Source organism: Scyliorhinus canicula, chromosome 2, assembly GCF_902713615.1.
Source record: "Scyliorhinus canicula chromosome 2, sScyCan1.1, whole genome shotgun sequence".
Lineage (NCBI taxonomy): Eukaryota > Metazoa > Chordata > Chondrichthyes > Carcharhiniformes > Scyliorhinidae > Scyliorhinus > Scyliorhinus canicula.
The window spans coordinates 28,379,192-28,405,091 of NC_052147.1; the positions used below are offsets into that span (position 1 = coordinate 28,379,192).

General features: G+C 43.3%; 1 protein-coding gene across 5 annotated transcripts in view; it reads left to right on the forward strand.

Annotated features, from left to right (window-relative positions):
- The window catches only part of asb2a.1 (ankyrin repeat and SOCS box containing 2a, tandem duplicate 1), a 49,256-nt gene that overhangs the window by 15,271 nt on the left and 8,085 nt on the right, over nucleotides 1-25,900 (forward strand). For all 5 annotated transcript variants that reach the window (XM_038774875.1, XM_038774895.1, XM_038774885.1 and 2 more), the window contains 4 exons: nucleotides 2,905-3,060; nucleotides 3,352-3,597; nucleotides 4,387-4,558; nucleotides 8,602-9,157. In XM_038774875.1, coding sequence (XP_038630803.1) covers nucleotides 2,905-3,060; nucleotides 3,352-3,597; nucleotides 4,387-4,558; nucleotides 8,602-9,157 — 1,130 coding nt within the window. The remainder of the gene's footprint in view (nucleotides 1-2,904; nucleotides 3,061-3,351; nucleotides 3,598-4,386; nucleotides 4,559-8,601; nucleotides 9,158-25,900) is intronic.

A 25,900-nucleotide genomic window follows, 5' to 3' on the forward strand; every position in this document is an offset into this window, starting at 1 on the left:
GGCAGCTTCTTCAGTAACTCAATTACTGATGAATGTAACCAACATGATTTGTTATAATGCCTGACGCATTATCACTTTTTGTCCAGTTGGCTTACATATCATTTCACATTCTGTTGCCCCTGCTGTCGAAGTATCAGGCTGGCCCAGGGTGGGCAGTGAATCATGAAGACTGCCACTGCTCGGTGGGCGAATGCACCGTTTGGTAGGTCATAAACCAGGGGGAGGTCCTGGTTTCATTTCCCTGCTCGGAGCTGATTCAACTGCTGACATTGGGGCTAAAATTAACCTCAGTGCGGCCTGGACTAGGGGGAAGAGAGGAAAACAACTGCAAGCTCCCATAATCGCTCACCCCTATTTAATCCTCTCCCAGAATTGCATGCGTTTGGAGGGCAAAGTTGGGCTCAGCTGCGAAGGCTCTCAAGGGAGAAGTGTGACTTTGAATCACATGACACAGAAAAGGAGGTCACTTGGTCCATCGAGTCTGAGATGGCTCTTTGCAAGAGCTAATTTAGTCCTGGCTTTACACCAATAGCTCTGCAAATTGGTCCCGTGGAATTAGTTCCAAAGGGCATTTTAAATCTGTTGAATTTAACCCTGTAAAGATCCATGATTTGAGAATGAAAAGGATGGCTATGCAGAAATGTATATTTGAAAATACCTTTACGCAGTCAAGAGCGAAACAGAACATCCTGGACAGAACCAGAAGAAGTTAAATAGCAGATTTTTTAAAAGGCTGGGAATGTGAAACAAAATGACAAAGAATTGCTGAGGACATGGAAAACTGGAGCACACTAATGTGTAGAATCATGGACTAGTACAGCACAGAAGGAAGCCGTTTAGCCCATTGAGCCTGAGCCAGCTCTTTTGAAAAGTAATCCAGTTCCACCCACTCCCCAACTCCTTCCCCGTATCCCTGCAATTGCTTCTGCTGTTATCTGAACCTAGCTGATGTCATATCAAAATACCGTGGATGCTGAAAATCTGAAGTAAAAACAGAATTCTGCTGAGCAGAGTCCTTTTCATGCAACGTGATTGCAAAATTACTTCTGCTCTATGTTAGTGATGAGCGGAAGTAGAGAATAACTCATTAGAGATGACAATTAGACAGTGACTTGGCCAAGAAGAACATTGATCACTCTAATTTCACAACATTTGCAACAGACAGACACTTAGACTCGTAGAAATTTTATAGCACAGAAAGAGACCCTTCAGCCCACCATGTCCATGCCGGCCACCAAGCACCTATCTAATCTCCTTTTCCAGCACTTGGCCGGTAGCTTGTATGATATGGCATTTCAAGTCCTCATCTAATAGTTCTTAAGTGTTGTGAGGGTTCTCACCTTTACCGCCCTTTTAGGCAGTGAGTTCCAAATTCCAACCAGCCTCTGGATGAAAAAGTCTTTCCTCACATTCCCTCTAAACCTCTTGGGCCTTACCTTAAATCTATGTCCCTAACGTCTTCTTACATGGTTAGAGAGGGAATTAAAGAGCGAGAACGAGAAATAGATCATGGATATTCAGTACCAATACCAAAGGTAAATATTTAATGTGTCCTCATTTGTTCTGACTTTGTGTATGAATGGATGAAATGAGAGTGCCAGACTGATACAGTTGTGTGAAGTGTTCTGATTATGGTTGTAATTGTTAGTGTATTTCATACAGTATATTTCATTTCATTATTGTTTCAAAATGGCAGTGCCTCTTCAATGGGCCTTGAAGACAAGTGGGGTCTGCTGTAACGAGAAAGAAGTTACTTAATAGATTATTGAAAAAATAGCTACAAATATTATGAAATTTTGTTTACGAAGCAAAGTCTTGTGCTAGTTTAGTGTCGCAATACGACCGTTTAAAACCACCAGTAAGCCTCCCAAGTTTAAAAGATACAGTGTGCCAAATTGATAAGATGTTTCAAATTAACATTATTAGCTTTCTAAGAAGGCTGCCAAATATTTTTAAATTAAAGCTAAGAATAATGAAAGTCTCTGTCGGGGTATGTCAGGGCCTTTGTTTGGCAGAGAAAGCAGGCTGTGTAAACCCCCCCCCATCACTCCCCCAGGAGAATGTTGGAGACCATTTCCATTAAGATGGTGTTCTCAAAAAGAAAATGTTTATTATATTATAATGTCAGCGGATGTTTACTCACACTACAAGATCTAACTGAGCTTTAAAAAAAATCCATATTCCCATACATTAACTGTCCTCCTTAACTTAAGTTAAACAACCCATGAAAACATGAAGTAAGAAAAATATGTGAAAAGTCACGCATGCTGTTTATCTGGAATAAAAATAATAAATGTTGGAATGTCTAGTCGGTCCATCAACACTTTGTAGAAATATATATATAGAGTTAAGCAAGGACATTAAGGGTTACAGAACCAAGGTAAGCAGATGGACATAAGATTCAGGTCAGCCATGACCTAACTGATTAGTGGAACAGGCTTAAGGGGTTGAATAACCTAGTCTTGTTCCTAAAGGTTAAGATTTCTGATAAGGCATCAGAATTGATTAGGTTGGAGGAGTCCTTTAATGTGACATTAGAAAGGTTCAGAACACGACGAGAGAAGAACTGTATATATACTGATGGAAATTTGCAGTTAATGGATTTGATAATCAACCAGATTTCACAATACTGAAAGGAAGTAGAAAGAATTATACACTATACAAATATCATCTCGACCAGTGATCAGGTGCATGGACCAAAGACATTGGAAAGGCAGAGGGATGAATCGGACATGGCTGCAAAAGTGGAAGGGGAAACATGAGCATTGGAAGAAGTAGATAAGAAAATATGGAATAGGGCTAAAGTCTGAAATGATTGAAATCAGCACTCAGGCACAGAATGATTAAGAAGAAAATTGGATACTGTTCCTAAAGTTTGAATTGAAATTATTTTTTTTTTAATAGCCTATCCTGGAACCGTAGACTGTCGGACTCTAGCAGAAGAAACTGCTTTATTCATAGCAACGTGCAGAGGGTATTTGGAGTGTATGACGTATTTGCTGGAAGCAGGAGCAGAATGTGACATCACTAGTAAGGGAAAAGAAACCGCGCTTTACAAAGGTAAAATAAGAATGATGGAAGTGCAACTGCTTGACCTCAGTTAACACTGTGTCAAATAATTATGCTTCTGTGTACAGTTTGCAGCTGCTAGCATGGTAATTGCTTGAGAATTCTCACAATTTCCCTTCCTAAAATTGCCACTTTGCAGTGTTCAATTTTAAAATATGTACTACTGGGGCAGACTAGCAGAATTCTGTGAGTAAACGACACAATCTGATTCTGAACCACTGAGAAATAAAATCGTAATTTCCTAAACACCTACTTTCAATTTAAAGCTGCTTCTTTTAACAGCCTGCGAACATAAATATGTGGAAGCTGTTAGACTCCTGCTAAAATATAAAGCCGATGTGAATCACCGCTGCAACCATGGATGGACTGCTCTTCATGAGGCTGCAGTACGAAATGATCTGGTCATCATTGAAGCTCTAATCCAAGCTGGTGCTAAGATTGAGGCTTCAAATATGTATGGAATCACTCCGTTATTTGTTGCTGCACAAAGTGGACAAGTGGACACTTTGCGTTTTCTTACAAAGTGTGGTAAGTATGGTTGTTTCGTATTGGCAAATGAGTAATGAATTGCCAATTAACGCTTTGTATGAAAGACGATTAGATTACGCGGGATTTTGACAAAAGTAATTAAGGAGAATCTGTATTCAGTGGTAGAAGTACTGGTTACCAAAGGACACTAATACAAGTTCATTGGCATAAATACCAAAGGCAAAATGAGGTGATTTTTCTTGCGCAATGATTTGCTCTGATCTGGAATACGTTGTCTGAAAGGGTGGGGGAAAGTGGAGAAACTCTAAAATTCGCTATGTGCAAAAAGTAGTGGAGTTAGACTACTTTAATAGCTCTTTCAAATAACCAGTGCAGCTATGATGGGTCAAATGGCCTTTGTCTGTGCTGTGTCATTCTATGATTCAATAATTTGATATATTGGCCCATGAACAGATACTATGCAAAAGCTATATTATTTGCCCATTATCTAGTTAAAGGAGGCTGGAGGTATTATATCGGAAACGCATGGGTTGGAAAAGCTTCAGTCCTTTTCCCTTTTTGTTAATGTGGCTGGCTGGCTGCTGGTGGCCTTCATCCTTGACTGTACTGGAATACTGGGATTCACACTCAAATCAAGTAATTTGAATGTTGTCAGCTTCAGCATAGACGTACCTTTTACATTTTAAAGGGACAGCTACCATTTATGTTTTCAAATATATGTACATTAAGAATAGCACGGTATTTGGCAAAACATCTTGTTGCATAAAATTGCTCAATACTTTCTCTTAACAGCCTATATTACAGTATGCTGTGCAATGTAATCCCCAGGTGCAAGTGTCAATACCCAAGCCAGTGATCATGCCTCAGCGTTGTACGAAGCTTGCAAAAATGAGCATGAAGACATTGTGAAGTTTCTTCTTTCACAAAATGCTGATGCAAACAAAGGAAGTAAGGATGGGTGGCTGCCCCTTCACATTGCAGCTGCAAGGGGCAATATGGAGTAAGTAGTCAGGGCTTACTTAGTTTAACATGGTGCACAAGTTCCAATAACCTGGGGTTCAGGCCTCTGAAACTTACTTTGAACCTTTGCCATTAAAAAGGAAAGCGGCGAATATAGCGATGATTAGAAAGTGGGTAATGGGGGAGGGGTCAGCATGGGAGCGGATGGAGACGGCATCATGCAGTTTGGGAGCACTGGTAACGGCACCTCTGCCGTTCTTGCCGGCCCGGTACTCCACTAGCCCGGTGGTGGTGGCGGCATTGAGGATCTGGGGGCAATGGAGGAGGTATAAGAAGGTGGAGGGTGCGTCAGTCTGGACCCCGATTTACAACAACCACAGGTTCGTGCCGGGCAGGATGGATGGCGGGTTCCGAAGTTGGCAGAGAGCAGGAATTAGGAGGATGGGAGATCTATTCATAGATAGGAGTTTTCCCAGTCTGAAGGCGCTGGAGGACAAGTTCAAGCTGCCGCTCGGGAATGGTTTCAGATATTTACAAGTCCGGGACTTTCTGAGGAAACAGGTGTTGGCTTTCCCGTTGATCCCGCCACGGGCGATACAGGACAGAGTAGTGTCCGGTACCTGGGTGGGGGAGGGGAAAGTGTCGGATATCTATCAGGAGTTGTTAGAGGCGGAGGAGACTCCAGTGGAGGAACTGAAGGGCAAATGGGAGGAGGAGCTAGGTGGGGAGTTAGAGACGGTCTGTGGGTGGATGCCCTAAGCAGGGTTAATTCCTCCTCATCATGTGCCAGGCTCAGTCTAATACAGTTTAAAGTGGTACACCAGGCACATATGACGGCGAGGATGAGCAAGTTTTCCGGGGTAGAAGATAGATGTGCGAGGTGTGCGGGAAGCCCAGCAAACCATGTCCACATGTTTTGGGCATGCCCGAAGCTTGGAGGATTCTGGCAGGGGTTTGCCAAGGCAATGTCCAAGGTGCTAGGTGCCGAGTCCAGAGATGCCGATCTTTGGAGTGTCAGAAGACCCAGGAGTTCAGGGAGTGAAAGAGGCCGACGTTTTGGCCTTTGCCTCTCTGGTAGCCAGGAGACGGATCCTTTTAATGTGGAGGGACTCAAAGCCCCCGAGTGTGGGTACTTGGGTCAGTGACATAGCTGAGTTTCTCATGCTGGAGAAAATAAAGTTTGCCTTGAGGGGGTCAATGCTGGGGTTCTCTCGGTGGTGGCAGCCGTTCATCGACTTTCTCGGGGAAAATTAAAATGTCAGCAGAAGCAGCATTCTGAAGGGGGGAGTGGGGGGTGGGTAGGTGCAATATGGTTAAGGGATGTACAGAAGGGGTTGGGTGGGAAATGTCTAGTTTACCATGTTGTTGTTTTGTTTGTTATTGTTATAAACATTTTGCAAATGCTTCAATAAAAATATTTTTTTAAAAAGGAAAGCAGCTCAGAAGCTCCTTATTGAGCTCCTTGTTGTGGACCTTCCTCAGCTACAATGCAGACCCATGAGCACGTTTTCGGGCATTCATTTAAAAACATTGGGCTCATCCACTTAAGAAATTCAAAATGCCATATCTGATCCTGATATATAAATGTGAAGCATTTATAGAATCCAGAAATGTGGTAGGGCAAGTTTATTTGTTGTGTACACATCACTGCTACATCATTGCTACTACTTGATGCTCCTAAATTGAATTTCCATGAAGATTTTATATTCTGATAGTCGGACTAATGAACCAGGACAAGAAATGTTCATGATAGTTAATTTTCCAGAATGACCTGCACTGCAGTTCAGGTTTTATTAATTCACACAATTTACAGTGCAGAAGGGGGCCATTCAGCCCATCAAGTCTGCACCGGCTCTTGGAAAGAGCACCCCACCCAAGGTCAACACCTGCACCCTATCCCCACAACCCAGCAACCCCACCCAACACTAAGGGCAATTTTGGACACTAAGGGCAATTTAGCCTGGCCAATCCACCTAACCTGCACATCTTTGGACTGTGGGAGGAAACCGGAGCACCCGGAGGAAACCCATGCACACACGGGGAGAATTCTGCAGACTCCGCACAGACAGTGACCCAAGCCGGAATCGAACCTGGGACCCTGGAGCTGTGAAGCATTTGTGCTATCCACAATGCTACCGTGAACAAAGGATGAACTCTGCTAACAGTGGTACAAAGCTCTATATTAAAACCATCCAGATGTTAACCAAATTAAGCACTTGCCCAAGCTGCTGTGTACATTATGTACTGCTGGTTGCTCTTTAGATACATAAGAAATATATATCAGTTGGATTTCTTGGGTCGTTGCGATTCAATTTTCCCATCAGCAGAGCGCTCCCGTCAATCGATTTCATAGTGGGTGGTTACAATGGAAAATCCTATTGTCAATCGGCGGGAAGATAGAATCGCGCCGGCGGCACGCAGCCAAGAAACATGCGGCTGATGAACCGGAGAATTCCGCTTATCTTGTACACTTTGGTGAAACTTAGTGCTACTGATCCAGAATCCAAAGTCCTCAGCTAACTAACTTTTTAACTAACTCTATAACAATCTTAACTGGAAACCAGAGTCAATGAAGAGGTGCTGAAAACACATTTCCCTCAAGCTCATGGAATATACAACCTGGTATTTATGTTGGAGCTGGCATTGCTCTCTAGCCAGAGAATAGAAGACCATAAGAATGTGCTACCTTTACCTTAGTTTCTTAGAATCACTGGCAAAGAATGTGCTCTTTATCTGTGTTTTCAAATTAAATAAAGTAACAAATTGGAATTTGTGCTGTTAAATCAAAACAATCAAATACAGTTTCCTTAGCTAAACGAGAGCACAGATCATAAAAAACAATTGCATTGTTATTGTATTTTGGGGTGATAAGTCAACATCAGATCTCATCCCCCCAGTCAACAGCTTGCCCCTAGTATTGTATATATTAATCATGTACAATTTCAATCAGACATCATTAGAGGAATCTATTGTTCTAATTTCTGCACAATTATATCTTTGGGAACCGTGCAAATGCTCTAGCGCCATAGTTAAATACTGCAGGGCATTCAGGAAACCCGTTTTTCCATTGGATCCCACAGGAAACATAACTCTGGGCTAAAATTCAGGCCATTAACTCTGTTTGGCTAATCCTTTTTGAAAGCGAAACGGAGAGCAATTTTACTTGCTTAGGTGCAAAACGTTGTTGGACAACACCAAACGCAAATCCATGAAAGATGGTCAGCTATGTAAATCACTGGCAGAGACAGTAAAACTGCACAGCTACCGAACTTCATGGGGACTTGCAAATAAGATTGACTTTCAATGTTGACACACTTTAAGCAAACATTGCGAAAATATGAAATGAAGTCATCTTTCCTAGAGTCTAAACAGCAGACAATTACTTACCATGTCTGGTCAATTAAAAAGAACAGCACAACCATTGTGTTGGAAAGTCCTGTCATCCTTGTTTGTGAGGGGAAAGAAAATAGAGAAACAAGAATAATAACAGGGGGACATTTTTGAAACAGGCCTGTGAGTTTGGCTGGACTTTTAAAAAGGGCTTGAAAGCTTTGGACAGGCTCAGAAAGTCAAAAATGCTGGTGGATATGTTAGAAGACATTTTATTTCAATCAAGTAAAATAAATCCCCTGATAGAGGAAAACATGGCATGTTACTTTATTTTGTATTATACAAAAATATATTGTACTAATTGAATTCAGTCACTCTTACCATATTCTTTCACTATGAAATAACAGTTTAATGATTCATCTCAGTGAGTGCTTGCTCACTCAGCCTTAGTGCAAAGGACAGAAAATCCAGTTCATTTCACCTGAGGTTATGTTTTAAAAACTCAATTCTGTCTATTGTGCGAGCAGCTTCAGGACAGTGTGAGTCAACCTGCGTAACAGTAATATGCTCAAACTATGTCTGGGAATGACTGATGCCACTGAACCTGTGAATGCCGACGTAAATTAATCACACCAGTTATGTGTTGATACTCCTTTCTATTGAAAATGTCTTTCTTAAAAGTGTTTGACTTATCCATCGGAGACCATCGTCAATGCTTTAGCAGTAACGCAAATGTGGTTTATTCTCACTCAGGATAGTTCAGATGTTGCTTCATGTGACCAGCAAAGTCCGGGTGAGGCGCTGTGGAATTAGCCCCCTTCATCTCGCTGCTCAGCACAATCGGAATGATATTGTTGAAGAACTGGTCGAAGCTGGCTACAGTGTCCACGCTCTCTTGTCAGCAGAAAGATCCCGGCTATTTGAAGACAAACGTACTTCGGTTTTGTACTTTGCGGTTTACAACAACAATGTAGAGGCCACGGAAATACTGCTCAAGGCTGGGGCAGATCCTAATGTTGATCTGATAAACCCCCTCCTAATCTCTATCCGACATGGCTCCATCAAGAACATACAGCTGCTCATTGACCATGGAGCTAACATCAATGCCTATATTCCAACACACCCTACTTCCTTCCCAGCAACGATCATGTTTTCTATGAAGTACCTCAGTTTATTAAAGTTAGTTATGGATTTTGGTGGTGATGGAGAGTCATGTTTTAAGTGTGAATATGGCAATCGTCCACATCCAGAACAAGTGCAGAGAAGAGACGACACACAACTGGAGCATAAAATGCCCAGAACTGTACAAGTAAGCTCTGAAAATAACTTTATTTTTATCTATGATTTAAATAATAATGTGTTATTAATTACATGTTGAGGCACATGGATTTTGATTACAATATGATTAGTGAATCTTTATGACAAATGCACGTGTGTTTGTTATTCTGTAGTATAGAATGGAAAGCACTTTTCTGTGCAGACTGGTAATTGGTGTCAGGCATTTCCAGTCTGTACATAATCCTGTTATCAGGGTCCTTCGGTGGTGCTCACCTCAATAGTGGCTGTGAAAATTGGAGCGGAGAAATATTGCTCAGTGAGTGGACTGGAGACCTGGGAAGGTCAAAACGAGAAGGAGGTGTGACAGTTGTAGAATGGTCCGAGTGGAGCTTTCCCTTTCGGAGGTGATCAATCCCTACCCACAATTGATCAGCTTCCACCTGGTCAGTCTTCGGGTCCTAGCTAAGGCCCTCAATGCAACTAGCAGCAGCTCTCAGCTGGCAAGATAGCCTAACAGGATATTATTGACAGAATTCTCAGGTGGCTTTGTCTACTCGTCCAGACATTCATCACCCCTTGATGCAGACACACTGTGGTAGCACAGCCCCTTTAAGGGACGGGCTCTCGCGGTCCACATGACTGGCTCAGGGCCTATTGCACGGCACCTTGTGAACCTCGACCAATGAGGAAAAGCAAACGTGGCCCTGGGAGCGGGGTCCTGGGCAGAGTGGATCCTGGAGCCAGAGAGTGATGGTCTGTTTAGTGACTCTGTGCCTGCGTATGGTTTACCTTGTTACCAATAAACACTTGTTCCGTGATACTAGAAGTAACCCTGGTACTGCCATCACACTGGCGACGAGTGTAAATCAGATTGATCGCTAGTTTGTAGTAGTTCAGAATTCGAGGGGGAAGGGAGAAGCCGCCAAAATGAACAAAATTAAGAAGTGTCGACAGCATCGTAAAACAGTGAGTGAAAAATGCCCATGATTGAGAAGCTGGACCCATTCGACCAGGGGGCTGAAGACTGTAGTCAGTATATTGAGCAGCTCTGTTATTTCTTTACAGCAAACGAAGATAAACAGAAAGTTAGGCTATTAACGGTTTGTGGGCGATAGAAGGAATTAGATGTCCCTGGAGCTTCTGACACACAGTCATTCAACCAGTTGGTGACATTGGTCAGGGGGTATTTTAACCCCAGATCCTCAATCATACTATAGCGATAGAAGTTTATTTGGGTTTACAAGGACCCAGGATTGACAATCTCCGCCTTTGCGCTAGACTTCGCCAAATGGCCGAGCATTGCAAGTCTGGCACAGCATTCAGTGACTTGCTGTGAGACGGTTAATATAACAACATAAGTGTGCAAAAGAAGCTTCTGGCCGAAATGAAGATAATGCTAAACAGGGCGATCAAAATTGCTCTGGCACTAAAGTGCGCCGAAAGGGGCGGGATAATTAACATGCTTAAAGGCTGGTTTCAGCACACGCAGATTACCCTTTGGCCTTGCCTCAGCCTGTGCGATATTGAAGCCACAATGGAAAATCTGCCCCAGGGCATCCCGAAGGTTGTGGCCGACCTGGATGACGTTCTAGTAACAGGAACATCACTTGAGGAACCCCTGGCTGGCCTAGAAGAGGGGCTGCGAGGAGTTAGAGATGCAGGAATCTGACTGATGTGAGAGAAGTGCACTTTTCAGGCTAGTGAGGTCACTTACCTAGGGTTTAAAGTGGACTCAAAAGGCCTGCATCCACTCAAATTCGAGGTGAGAGACATAAGAGAAATCCTGGCACCTAAGAACCTAGCACAATTAAAGTTGTAAACTACTATGATAGTTTTATCCCCAACCTCGTAATGATGTTGGTGCCACTACACTTGCTCTTAACAAAACACCAGCATTGGCCCTGGAAGGAAGCACAGGAGCAGGCCTTCCAGCACGTCAAGCAGTCCTTACAGTCATTGAGTCTATTGGTTCACTTTGACGCAGGTAAACCAATCATCTTCATTTACGATGCATTCCCATATGGAATAGGAGTGGTCCTATCCCATAATATGGAAAATAGACTAGAGAGGCCAATTACCTTCGCCTCCAGAACTCTTTCTGATGCTGAGCGTAAATGCGGACAGATCGGGAAAGAAGGCCTTGCCATAATCTATGGTGTCAATAAATTTAATCTGATAATCGATGTGTGACACTCCACAATGATAACTGACTACAAGCCTCTGTTGGAGCTCCTCTGTGAAGACAAGCCAGTCCCTCCAATCACCCCCGCCAGGGTACAACCTTGGCCTTGTGGCTGGCCACCTGTGATTACATCTTCCAGCATAGGCCTGGCACACACATCTCAAACGCTGATGCGCTGAGCAGGTTCCCATTTCCAAAGAACCTGGCACCACCACCAGTCCCTCAAGAAATCATCCTGGCACTGACCTTGAAACTTTGCCAGCATTGTAAGGTCATATAAAGGACACGACCCATTCTGTCCAAAGTGAAGCGCATGATTGTAACTAAATGACACCAAGATAAATCTGACCAGTTAAGGCCTTGCCTAACTCGCAAAGGTGAACTCTGTTATGAGGATGGAGTCAAACTCTGGGGTTCCCAAGGGGTAGTACCACCCCCAACAAGAGAGCCGCTGAGTTGCAGGAATTACACAGGGTCCACCTAGGCCAAACAAAAATGAAAATTCTAGCTCAAAGCTACATTTGGTGGTCTGGCACAGATAAGGATATTGAACGCATGATGCGGCAGTGCAACCCCTACCAGTCCCAGCAGACGTTGGCACCCACAGCCAACCACCACCCATGGGAATGGCCTGGTCGTCCATGGGCGAGGGTATATGTGGACTTTGCAGGCCCTTTCATGGGCACAATGTTCCTTGTCTTGGTTGACACCCACTCAAAGTGGTTGGATGTCCAAGAGATGGGGACGACAACCTTGTCGCCACAACAGAGGCCCCACGGCGGAATTAGCTACCCATGACCTCTCCAAACTAATTGTGTTTGACAATGGCACTGCGTTTACTGGAGAAGAGTTTCAGCACTTTCCATAGATCCCAAAGAATCCCTACAGTGCAGAAGGAGACCATTTGGCCCATCGAATCTGCACCGACCCTCCGAAAGAGCACCTCACCCAGCCCACTTCCCCTGCTCTATCCTGCAACCCCATCTAACCTGCACATCTTTGGACACCAGGACAATTTATCATGGCCAATCCACCTAACCTGCCCATCTTTGGGCTGTGGAAGGAAACCAGTACACCCGGTGGAAACCCACGCAGACACGGGGTGTTGCAAACTTCACAGACACTCACCCGAGGCCGGAATCGAACCTGGTTCCCCGATACCATGGGGCAGCAGTGCTAACCACTGTGCCACCATGCTGCCCGGTCCAAACTAGGTCAGCCCCCATCACCCCGCGTCAAAAAAGTTAGAGAGAGCTGTGCACATGTTCAAAACAGCCATGAAGAAGCAGTCCAGCAAACAACTACACCTTAGTTTGGCCAACTTTCTTCCATCTTATAACAGGACAACCCCCCTGCCACCACTGGCGTCACACAGGCAGAATTACTTGTGGGCTGTCACCTCTGGACCCTATTGGATGTATTTTTCCCGCATTTGGCAGGGAGGGTGGAGGCACAGCAGGCCTCCCAGTGGAGGCCTTTGTTTCGCACAAAGGAGTCAGGTCATTTCAAGTGGGCGATCTGGTCCTCGTCAGGAACTTTGCCTCAGGCCCACTATAGCTACCAGGCAGAATTGCATCAAAGACAGGCCCAGTCTTGTACGTTGTGGATTTGATTGGCAGGACCGTGTGTAAGCACATTGACCACGTAAGAAACCAGGGGACCACAACCCAATCTCGGAACAAATAGAGGCAGCAGGCAGCACCAGTGCTCCCATGGTGGGGCCAGAACAGATGGAAATTAGGAGTTCTAAGGAGGCCCCGCAGATGACCCAGGAGGCAGCTGGAGAAGGGAACGTCCCTGCTGTAGTGGTGGAATTCAGGAGACAATCTTTCACAGATTACAACAATGGTACCTCAGAGTTGGAGGAGCCGGTTGAGGGACTAAGGTGGTCTATGAGATCCACTGCGAACGCCGGGAAACACGTGGCTAAACGCGCTCGCAATGGGACTTAGTTCCCATTTGGTTGAATCAAGCCTTAAGTGTCATTTTCGGCGAGTTAGGGTGTTGCCCATTGGCTTTTTCGGTGATATTGTCACGAGAATGTCACTTTAAGAAATGTTTGAATACTCATGTTACTGCCGTGATGTCAGAGTGTGGGTGGAGCTGAGCTCTGGCTCTGCTTTTTAGTTTCACTTTGAGAAAAGCTTGGGTGTGTCTGTGTTTTTCTGGTTTCGTTTTCAGTGTTGGAACTGAAGCCAGACAAAGCAGGTTTACTGTTGATCTCTCTGCCATGAAAAGACTATCTCTTGATCATTTGGTGAATTCAGAATTATAAATGTTCTCAGTAGTGAATGTAAACCTGATGTGCTTCTGTTAAAAGGTGTTTCTTTTGTCTTCTGGATTTTGTTTGGGAAGTTATTAAGGATTACTTAGTGCTGTATTCTTTGGGGGTTGTATTTGAATTGATAGTTGCTAAGATGTTCACTATATGCTTTAAAAATTTTAATTTAAGTTCATAGAATAAACATTGTTTTGCTTTAACAAACACTTTTTGATTTCTGCTGTCCCACACCTGTAGAGTGGGCCGTGTGCTCACCATACCACAATCTAGTAAAAGTTGTGGGTCAGGTGAACTCCATGATACACTTTGGGGTTCTCTAAACCCTGGCCCATAACAAATTGGGGGCTCGAGGGGGATTAAAGTCTATTGGATTGGCTTAGTGAACTTAAAGACAGTGAGGGGTGAGCATATTGTGGTTGCTTTTCAGGTGTGGTATTCCAGTTTAAGTGGGGTGTGTTGTGGACAATGGCTCTTTCAGAGGCTCTGAGGTTTTTGGGGGTGGAGACGGTCACACGCAGTACCTTACGGACAGAGACTAAAAGCAGACTGTTAGATTTGGCAAAAGCATTGCAGTTAACATTACCTGAAAAAATGCGAAAAGATGAGATAATTATGGTGGTGGTTAAGCATTTAAAATTGCCTGAGATATTGTTTGACTCATTGGAAATGGCAAAAATTCAGTTACAAATTAAACAAATGGAACATGAGAAAGAATTAAAGCGGCTTGAATACGAGAGAGGGAGAGAGGAAAAAGAAAAGGAGAGAGAAGAAAGGAGAAAAGAAAGGATAGCCCTAGCAGAACAAAAAGAAAGAGAAAGGAAGATACAGATCAGGGAAAAAGATAAAGAGAGAGAATTTGAACTTTAGAAAATGGCCATGAAACATGACAGTCAGTTAAAATTGGCAGATGTAAAGAGAAACGTACAGTTGGATGATAGTGATGAGGATAGTGAGAAAGAGCGTCGTAGTCGAAGGCTTGGTGGGGATCTATTTAAATATGTCCAAGCATTGCCAAGGTTTGACGAGAAGGAGGTGGAAGCCTTTTTCATTACATTTGAGAAGGTGGCTAAACAAATGAAATGGCCAAAGGACATGTGGGTATTACTGATTCAAACAAAGCTGATAGATAGGGCTAGTGAAGTGTTTGCATCACTACCAGAAGAGGTATCTGGGATGTATGAGGAGGTGAAAAAAATCCATCTTAGGTGCATATGAACTAGTGCCTGAAGCCTACAGACAAAGGTTTAGAAACTTAAGGAAAGAATTTGGTCAAACATACATGGAGTTTGAAAGGCTCAAACAGAGTAATTTTGATAGGTGGATAAGGGCTTTGAAAATAGACCAAACATATGAAGCTCTCGGAGAAATTATACTTTTGGAGGAGTTTAAAAATTCAATTCCTGATGTAATGAGAACTCATGCGGAAGAGCAGAGGGTTAAAGCTGTACGGTTAGCAGCAGAAATGCCAGATGATTATGAATTAGTTCATAAATAAAAGCATGGTTTCCAACATCAGTTTCAGCCTGTGAGGGATAGAAACTGGGGACATAAGAAATACTCAAGTGGTAAGAGTAAAGGTGATCTGATGGGAGATAATAAGGAGAGTGTACCTCAGATTAAAAAAGAAATCCAGGACGGTGGAAAAGAAATGAAAAATATCAAATGTTTTCACTGTAATAAACTAGGCCATGTAAAGTCACAGTGTTGGTGGTTGAAGAAAAGCACTGGGAAGGCTGATGTGGTAAAACAGAATAAGACAGTGGGGTTTGTTAAAGTGGTGAAGGAAAGCCCAAGTGAAGCAAAGGAGGTGCAAAAGATTGTACAGCCTGATCACGAGGTGATTGATAAGAAGGTTCCAGATGTCTTTAAGGAATTTACTTGTGTGGGTAAAGTTTACTCATGTGTATCAGGAGGAGCAGGTAAAGAAGTCACAATCTTAAGAGATAAGGGAGCTGGTCAATCTTTAATGGTAAGAGATGAGAAGTTATGTAGTTTGGGAAGAATATTGCCAGAAAAGGTGGTAAGATGTGGAATTCAGGGTGAGTGGAGTAGTGTTCCATTATATAAGGTAAGGTTGGAACGTCCAGTGAAGAGTGGTGAAGTGGTAGTAGGAGTAATAGAGAAACTGTCTTGTCCAGGAATACAGTTTATCTTGGGTAATGATATAGCTGGATCGCAGGTGGGAGTGGTGCCTACTGTGGTTGATAAGCCAGTGGAAAAATCAGACAACTGAAGTGTTGAAGGACAAATATCCTGGGATTTTTCCGGATTGTGTAGTAACAAGGTTGCAAAGTCACAGCTGAAGAAATCAAAGAGTGAAGATAACATTGAAGTGCAATTATCAGAAACGATTTTTGATCAAATGGTTGAAAAAGAACAAGAACAGGTGGAGGACGAGGCGGATATTTTTAGTTCAGGAAAATTGGCGGAGTTACAACAGGAAGATGTAGAAATAAAACGGATGTATCAGAAAGCATTCACGGAAGAGGAATCTGAGTGGATACCGGAGTGTTATGACCGTAAAAGTAATGTCTTGATGAGAAAATGGAGACCTTTACATATGCAGGCGGATGAAAAGTGGGCAGAGGTTCATCAAGTAGTATTGCCAGTGGGGTATAGAAAGGAAGTGTTGTGAGTTGCACATGAGGTACCAGTGGGAGGTCATTTGGGAATAAGGAAAACTAAAATCCAAAAACATTTTTATTGCCCTGGACTACATAATGATATAGTTACAGTTTGTCAATCATGTCACACATGTCAAGAGATAGGGAAACCTCAAGCAGTGATAAAACCAGCACCCTTAATACCCATTCCAGCATTTGAGGAACCTTTTACAAGGGTCCTAATTGATTGCGTAGAACCGCGTCCTAAAACAAAATGTGGGAATCAATACCTTTTGACGATAATGAATGTGTCTACTAGGTTTCCAGAGGCCATTCCAGTACGTAATATTACAGCTAAAAAGATTGTGGAGGAGTTACTTAAATTCTTTACCAGATATGGACGACCCACAGAAATACAATCGGATCAAGGATCAAATTTTACCTCAAGGTTATTCAAAGAAGTTATGGATAGCTTAGGAATAAAACAATTTTAATTAGCTGTGTACAATCCAGAATCGCAGGGAGCATTAGAAAGGTGGCATCAGACATTAAAGACAATATTGAGGGCGTATTGTCAAGATTATCCAGAGGATTGGGATAAAGGAATTCCATTTGTACTGTTTACAATTAGGGATGCACATAATGAGTCAACCAAATTTAGTCCTTTTGAACTAATTTTTGGTCATGAGGTAAGAGTACCACTTAAATTGATTAAGGAAAAATTGGTGAGTAAGAAATCGGAACTTACATTTTTGGATTACGTGTCAAATTTTAGGGAACGATTAAATAGTGCAGGTGAATTGGCTAGACAACATTTAAAAGTTGCACAACGTGATAAAACGGATAGCGGACAAGAAATCCAAAGTTCATAGTTTTGTCAGTGGGGATAAAGTTTTAGTATTGTTACCAGTGTTGGTGAACCTTTAAAAGCAAGGTTTTGTGGACCTTATCAGATTGAAAGGAAATTAAGTGAGGTGAATTATGTGGTTAAAAACACCAGATAGGAGGAAGACTCACCGAGTGTGTAATGTGAATATGCTTAAAAGGTACTTTGAAAGGGAAGGAGAGAAAAAGGAGGAGGTTTTAATGATTCTAACTCAAAGTGACAAACCAAATCCGGATGACTGTGAATTTGACATACCTCAAATTAAATTGGAAAATGAGGATGTTCTTAAAAATTGGGATAAATTGTTGAGTTACCTTCCAGCGGAAAAACGGACTGACCTGAAAGAGTTATTGATATCACGTGGGCAAGTTTGTAGAGATAAATTGGGACGTACTAAAATGGCTATACATAATGTAGATGTGGGAAATGCTGTTCCAATCAAACAACATCCATACAAACGTAACCCTTTAAAATTGGAACAGGTTAACAAAGCGATTGAGAGTATGCTTTAAAAAAATGGCATAATTGAAGTGGGTTGCAGCCAATGGAGCTCATCCATAGTGATGGTACCAAAACCGGACTGTACCCAACAGTTGTGTGTGGACTATAGAAAGGTTAATGCAGTTACAAGAACGGACTCTTATCCTATTCCACGTTTGGAGGATTGAATTGAGAAAGTGGGAATATCGGCTACTATTTCCAAACTGGATTTACTTAAAGGTATATGGCAGGTACCTTTATCCGAAAGGGCGAAGGAAATTTCAGCTTTTGTGACTCCAAATGGTATATACCAATTCTAGGTTATGCCATTTGGCATGAAAAACACCCCAGCCACATTTCAACGGTTAACTAACAAAGTTGTTTCAGGATTACCCAATTGTGCGGTATACATCGATGACCTGGTAATTTTCAGCCAGACATGGAAAGAACATTTAAAACATCTGATGGAGTTATTCGATCGACTTCAGGAGGCGAGTTTGGTTTGGTGTTACACCTAGCCAAAAGTGAATTTGGAAAGGCCCAAGTCACTTTCTCTGGCCATACAATTGGACAGGGTTGAATGGTCCCACGGGATGTGAAAACAAAAGTTATTGGGGAGTTTCCGATACCCTCGATACGACGGGAAATAATGCGATTTCTTGGTATGAGTGGATTTTACCGGAAATTTGTACCGAATGTTAGCAGTGTGGTCGCTCCACTGACGGACTTGCTCAAGAAGCTTAACAAATTCCAGTGGACAGCGGAGTGTCAACAGGCATTTGACGGCTTGAAGGCTGTGTTAACCATTGCTCCTGTGTTAGCCATCCCAAATTATACAAAACCATTCAAAGTGGCGGTTGATGCGAGTGATGTGGGCGTAGGTGCGGTGCTTCTACAAGACGACGACGAAGGGCTAGAGCAGTCTTATTGGTTATTTTTCAAATAAATTGAATTCTCACCAGAAAAAGTATTCCACGATTGAGAAGGAGACTTTGAGTTTGGTGCTGGCTTTGCAACATTTTCACATTTATGTGACCAGCAATCCGTCTGACACCATTATATATACTGATCATAATCCGTTGAAGTTTTTGGAGCGATTCCGGAAGAACAATGCAAGGCTGTTTCACTGGAGTTTATTGTGACAGCCATTTCATTTGAAAATAGTACATGTGGTAGGATGAGAAAAGTGATAGCCGATGCTTTGTCACGAATGTGATGAACGAAAGCAGGTTCAGTTGGAGGAAGAAGAACAAAAAAAAACTATATTAGTATACCTGTTTGCTTGTGTTGTTTTTTGAAACAAAAAAGTATATTTACTGTGTGCATTTCTTAAAGGATAGTGAGAAGGTGAAAAATGAAACCATCTTGAACAAAGAACAAAGAAATTTACAGCACAGGAACAGGCCCTTCGGCCCTCCCAGCCTGCGCCGATCCAGATCCTTTATCTAAACCTGTCTCCTATTTTCCAAGGTCTACTTCCCTCTGTTCCCACCCATTCATATACCTGTCTAGATGCCTCTTAAATGATGCTATCGTGCCCGCCTCTACCACCTCCGCTGGTAAAGCGTTCCAGGCACCCACCACCCTCTGCGTAAAAAACTTTCCACGCACATCTCCCTTAAACTTTCCCCCTCTCACCTTGAAATCGTGACCCCTTGTAACTGACCCCCACTCTTGGAAAAAGCTTGTTGCTATCCACCCTGTCCATACCTCTCATAATTTTGTAGACCTCAATCAGGTCCCCCCTCAACCTACGTCTTTCCAACGAAAACAATCCTAATCTACTCAACCTTTCTTCATAGCTAGCACCCTCCATACCAGGCAACATCCTGGTGAACCTCCTCTGCACCCTCTCCAAAGCATCCACATCCTTCTGGTAATGTGGCGACCAGAACTGCACGCAGTATTCCAAATGTGGCCGAACCAAAGTCCTATACAACTGTAACATGACCTGCCGACTCTTGTACTCAATACCCCGTCCGATGAAGGCAAGCATGCTGTATGCCTTCTTGACCACTCTATCAACCTGCGTTGCCACCTTCTGGGTACAATGGACCTGAACTCCCAGATCTCTCTGTACATCAATTTTCCCCAAGATCCTTCCATTGACCATATAGTCCGCTCTTTAATTTCATCTTCCAAAGTGCATCACCTCGCATTTGCCTGGATTGAACTCCATCTGCCATTTCTCTGCCCAACTCTCCAATCTATCTATATTTTGTTGTATTCTCTGACAGTCCTCCTCGCTATCTGCAACTCCACCAATCTTAGTATCATCTGCAAACTTGCTAATCAGATCACCTATACCTTCCTCCAGGTCATTTATGTAGATCACAAACAGCAGTGGTCCGAGCACGGATCCCTGTGGAACACCACTAGTCACCCTTCTCCATTTTGAGACACTCCCTTCCACCACTACTCTCTGTCTCCTGTTGCCCAGCCAGTTCTTTATCCATCTAGCTAGTACACCCTGAACCCCATACGACTTCACTTTTTCCATCAACCTGCCATGGGAAACCTTATCAAACGCCTTACTAAAGTCCATGTATATGACATCTACAGCCCTTCCCTCATCAATTAACTTTGTCACTTCCTCAAAGAATTCTATTAAGTTTGTAAGACATAACCTTCCCTGCACAAAACCATGCTGCCTATCATTGATATGTCTATTTTCTTCCAGATGTGAATAGATCCTATCCCTCAGTATCTTCTCCAACAGTTTGCCTACCACTGACGTCAAGCTCACAGGTCTATAATTCCCTGGATTATCCCTGCTACCCTTCTTAAACAAAGGGACAACATTAGCAATTCTCCAGTCCTCTGGCACCTCACCCGTGCTCAAGGATGCTGCAAAGATGTCTGTTAAAGCCCCAGCTATTTCAACCCTCGCTTCCCTCAGTAACCTGGGATAGATCCCATCCGGTCCTGGGGACTTGTCCACCTTAATGTCTTTTAGAATACCCAAAACTTCCCCCTTCCGTATGACAACTTGACCTAGAGTATTTAAACATCCAACCCTAGCCTCAACATCTGTCTTGTCTCTCTCCTTTGTGAATACCGATGCAAAGTACTCATTAAGAATCTCACCCATTTCCTCTGAGTCCATGCATAAATTCCCTCTTTTGTCTTTGAGTGGGTCAATCCTTTCTCTAGTTACCCTCTTGCTCCTTACATACGAATAAAAGGCTTTGGGATTTTCCTTAACCCTGTTAGCCAAAGATATTTCATGACCCCTTTTAGCCCTCTTTATTGCCCTTTTGAGATTCGTCCTACTTTCCCGATATTCCTCCAAAGCTTCATCAGTTTTGAGTTGCCTCGATCCTATGTATGCTTCCTTTTTCATTTTAGCTAGTCTCACAATTTCACCCATCATCCGTGGTTCCCTAATCTTGCCATTTCTATCTTTCATTTTCACAGGAACATGTCTGTCCTGCACTCTAATCAACCTTTCCTTAAAAGACTTCCACATTTCAAATGTGGATTTACCCTTAAACAGCTGCTCCCAATCCACATTCCCTAGCTCCTGCCGAATTTTGTTATACTCTGCCTTTCCCCAATTTAGTACTCTTCCTTTCGGACCCCTCTTGTCCTTGTCCATGAGTATTCTAAAACTTATGGAATTGTGATCGCTATTCCCAAAGTAATCACCGACTGAAACATCAACCACCTGGCCGGGATCATTCCCCAATACCAGGTCCAGTATGGCCCCTTCCCGAGTTGGACTATTTACATACTGCTCTAAAAGGCTCTCCTGGATGCTCCTTACAAACTCTGCTCCTTCTACGCCTCCAACACTACACGAATCCCATTCAATGTTGGGGAAGTTAAAATATCCCATCACAACCACCCTGTTGCTCCTACATTTTTCTATAATCTGTCTGCATATTTGTACCTCTACTTCATGCTCGCTTTTGGGAGGTCTGTAGTAAAGTCCCAACAATGTTACTGTACCCTTCCTATTTCTCAGCTCCACCCATATTGCCTCAGTGCTTGAATCCTCCATCGTGCCCTCCTTAATCACAGCTGTGATATCATCTCTGACAAGTATTGCAACTCCTCCACCCCTTTTACCTCCCTCTCTATCCCTCCTGAAGCATCTATACCCTGGGATATTCAGTTGCCAGTCCTGCCCTTCCCTCAACCAAGTCTCAGTAATACCAATAACATCATATTCCCAGGTACTGACCCAAGCCCTAAGTCATCTGCCTTACCTGCTACACTTCTCGCATTAAAACAAATGCACTTCAGACCACCTGTCCCTTTGCGTTCATCATCTCTTCCCTGTCTACTCTTCCCCTTCGTCACATTGAGTTTATTTTCTAGAACCTTACTGGCTTTAGTTGCTGCCTCTTTATTGACCTCTAACTTCCTGATCTGGTTCCCATCCCCCTGCCACATTAGTTTAAAACCTCCACTACAGTGTTAGCAAAAGCACCCCCTAGGACATTGGTTCCAGTCCTGCATAGGTGTAGACCATCCGGTTTGTAATGGTCCCACCGCCCCCAGAACCGGTTCCAATGTCCCCAAAATCTGAACCCCCCCCCCCCCTGCATCATCTCTCAAGCCACATATTCATTATGACTATTCTTGAATTTCTACTCTGACTGTCCCGTGGCACTGGTAGCAATCCTGAGATTACTACCTGTGAGGTCCTACTTTTTAACTTATCTCCTAACTCCCTAAATTCTGATTGTAGGACCTCATCCCTTTTTTTACCTATATCGTTGGTGCCTATATGCACCACGACAACTGGCTGTTCACCCTCCTCCTTTAGTATGTCCTGCAGCCAATCGGAGACATCCCTGACCTGAGCACCCGGGAGGCAACATACCATTCGGGAGTCTTGTTTTTGACCACAGAAACGCCTGTCTACTCCCCTTACAATTGAATCCCCTATGACTATAGCCCTGCCAGTCTTTTACCCGCCCTTCTGTGCAGCAGAGCCAGCCACGGTGCCATGAGCCTGGCTACTACTGCCTTCCCCTGGTGAGTCATCTCCCCCAACAGTATCCAAAACGGTATACCTGTTTTGGAGGGAGATGAACGCAGGGGACACCTGCACTGACACCTGAAGTTGATGGGGGGTTTTTTTCTTGGGGGAGGTGTCATGAGAATATCACTTTAAGAAATGTTTGAATGCTTCCTAAATGACAGGTTCGCCGATGGCTGCCTTTGCAGCTACAACTTAAAGTTTTCAACCAAAAATGCTGTTTGAAGTTGTATTCCAAATAAATCTTGGCTTAATACCACTGGCCACATGGCAGCACTGTCGAACTTGTTGATCATCTACATTCCGGTCAAAAGCTTGCCAATTCAGTGATTGTAGGACTAAGCTCCCTCTGCTGGATTGTATATGCAACTGGATATTATTTTAAACACCATGACAGAATCATTTGTTTATCCAGGCAAATTCTAGGGGACATCATTCTGTGAGTTACATAAATACAGTGATTGAATTACCGTTTAATAATCTGAAACATTCAAAAATAGCATTAAGAAGATCTGACTAATAGAACATACAGTGCAGAAGGAGGCCATTCAGCCCATCGAGTCTGCACCGACCCACTTAAGCCCTCACTTCCACCCTACCCCCGTAACCCCTCCTAACCGTTTTGGACACTATGGGCAATTGATCATGGCCAATCCACCTAACCTGCACATCTTTGGACTGTGGGAGGAAACCGGAGCACTCAGAGAAAACCCACGCAGACAAGGGGAGAATGTGCAGACTCCTCATAGACAGTGACTCAAGCCGGGAATCGAGCCTGGGACCCTGGCGCTGTGAAGACACAGTGCTATCCACTTCTGCTACCGTGCTGCCCCCTAGATGTCCCCTTAAATAATCCTCTCACCTAACTAAGTGGGTTAATCGCGGGAGTGGAGGATAAGTGTGAGCCCACGTGGAATTTTTATAACTGGAAAAGGTCAAGTACACCGTTAGGGGATCAGTGGAGGGGTTCAACCTGAGGTGGCAGCCATTCATTTCCTAATTTAAAGGGTCAGTCACCATCAGCTGTTGGGGGGGGGGTGGCGGGGAGGGGGTAGTTATTATTGGGGTGGGTTATTTTGGTCTTTCTTTGGGTGGGATTTATAAGTTCGTTTGGGTGCTTTTTTTCTTTTTTTTGTACGATATTGTACTATTTGATATTCGTTTTCTGGGCTGTTTGATGTTAATGTTGTGTTTGTTACAAATGGAAATTTTTTAATAAAAATAAATATTTTTTTAATCCTCCAAACTTTCATTTTTGCTGCCTCTAAACTTATTGCTCATTTTAAAGTTGACTTCAAAACTCTGAATCCTTGCTATCAAATTGCTCCCTCGTATTTCCATCTTATTCATTGCACAATTAGCATCCCATGCACCCTCCGTTCCTGTAACATCAGCTACTCCATGTTTCCCTCCCTCCACTCCATCTTTCCACCTATTAATTCAGCCACCCTGCCTCTATTTGGAATTCCCAGCTCAGATTCCTTCTGCCTTCTCATTTCCTTCCCTTCTTTCCAAAACCTCCCCAAAATCTGTCTCTTTGATTGTGCCTTCCTCTCCACTTTTCCCTCTTTGGCTTGTTTGGTGATTTCTTTTATTGCCTTTTGGAACATAAAACACATGGAAATGTCTTCCTGAACATCATAAGGTGAAAATGGCCACTGATATTCATTTTATAAAGGTTGGGTCAAGATTTAGCTATTGAGCATTGCCATGGCACTCTATATTAATTCCTAAGACATTGCCACAAGATTTCCATCGGGCATTGTCCCAGGCCCCGCAATCTTCTTCAGCTATATCAATGACATTCCTCCCACCATAATGGGCCTAATAATCTTCATCCAGGAGTACTTAAAGAAGTGGCCATTGAAATAGTGTTTCCATTGGTGACTATTTTCCAAAAATCTTTGGACTCTGGAATGGATCCTACAGATTGGAAGGTAGCGCATGTAACCCCGTTATTCAAAAAGGGAGGTAGAGAGAAAACAGGGGTCGAGAGGCCAGTGAGCCTAGCGTCGATAGTGGGGAAGTTGCTGGAGTCCATTATCAAGGATTTGATAGCACAGCATTTGGAAAGCAATGGTGTAACCAGACAAAGTCAGCATGGATTTACGTAAATGCTGGCCTTGCCAGCGATGCTTACAGCCCATGAATGAATAAACTAAAAGCACATGGTGGTTTGAAAAACTAAGTCCCATTAAACAGATTTTTTTCTCTCTTTATTAGCATGTTTTTTGACTTGTTAACTTTAATTTCCATGAGAAACAGTCAAGAATGTTAACTTGATTGGCAGCATCTAATGTTTCACTGTAGTGACCGATCAGAAATATCCCACCAAAGGATTATTAGTGTGAATTCTCTTAATGTTCTATGGAAAGCTACCATTTTATCTAGGAGTTTTATGTTGATTTAAAATGTTCCAAATAATCGTAAGACCTCACAGAACATTGAATTTCTCAGATCAGTTATTTACAGCAGGCATTTTCATAGTTGGGGTCGTGAGCGGATGTCGGGAGGGTCGTGGAGCCGTCCGTCGCGGCACCCCCGATTGCGCAAATTTGCGGGCAACAGCCGGTTTTTAACAATGCTGCTGCGAGCGGCCTTCAAAATGACGGCCCCGACCATATAAAAAAAATGCGGGCACGCATGCGCAGAACGACTGCATAATACAAGATAGCCTAACAAAATACTGAATAATGATATATGACTTGATGAGAATGGCACATGGGGCTTCATAAGGTATTGAACAGTGACTGGGGCCTTAATAAGATAGTGGATTGAGTTATTATGTCAGCAGTAGTTCAGTTTAGGGCACTCTTGCCTCCGGGAGACAAGGGAGAGCCAGTGGACGTGAGCTATTTGGATTTACAGAAGGCCTTTGACAAGGGGCCGAATGGAAGGCTGCTAAGATAAGAACCCATGGTGTTAGGGGCAACGTACTGGCATGGATAGACGATTGGCTGACTGACAGAAGGCAGAGAGTGGGGATAAAGGGGCCTTTTTCAGGATGGAAGCTGGTGACTCATGGTGTTCCATAGGGGTCAGTGTTGGGCCCACTACTGTTCACGATATACATTAACGATCTGGAAGAAGGAACTGAGTGCAATGTTGCTAGGTTTGCAGGTGAAACAAAGATATGTAGAGGGACAGATAGTGTTGAAGCGGGGAGGCTGCGGAGGACTTAGACAGGCTAGTAGATTGGGCAAAGTAGCAGATGGAATACAATGTGGAAAGGTGAGGTTTTATGCACTTTGGCAGGAAGAATAGAGGCATTAACTATTTTCTAAATGGGGAAAGACTTTGGAAATCTGAAGCACAAAGGGACTTAAGAGACCTAGTTTAGGATTCCCTTCAG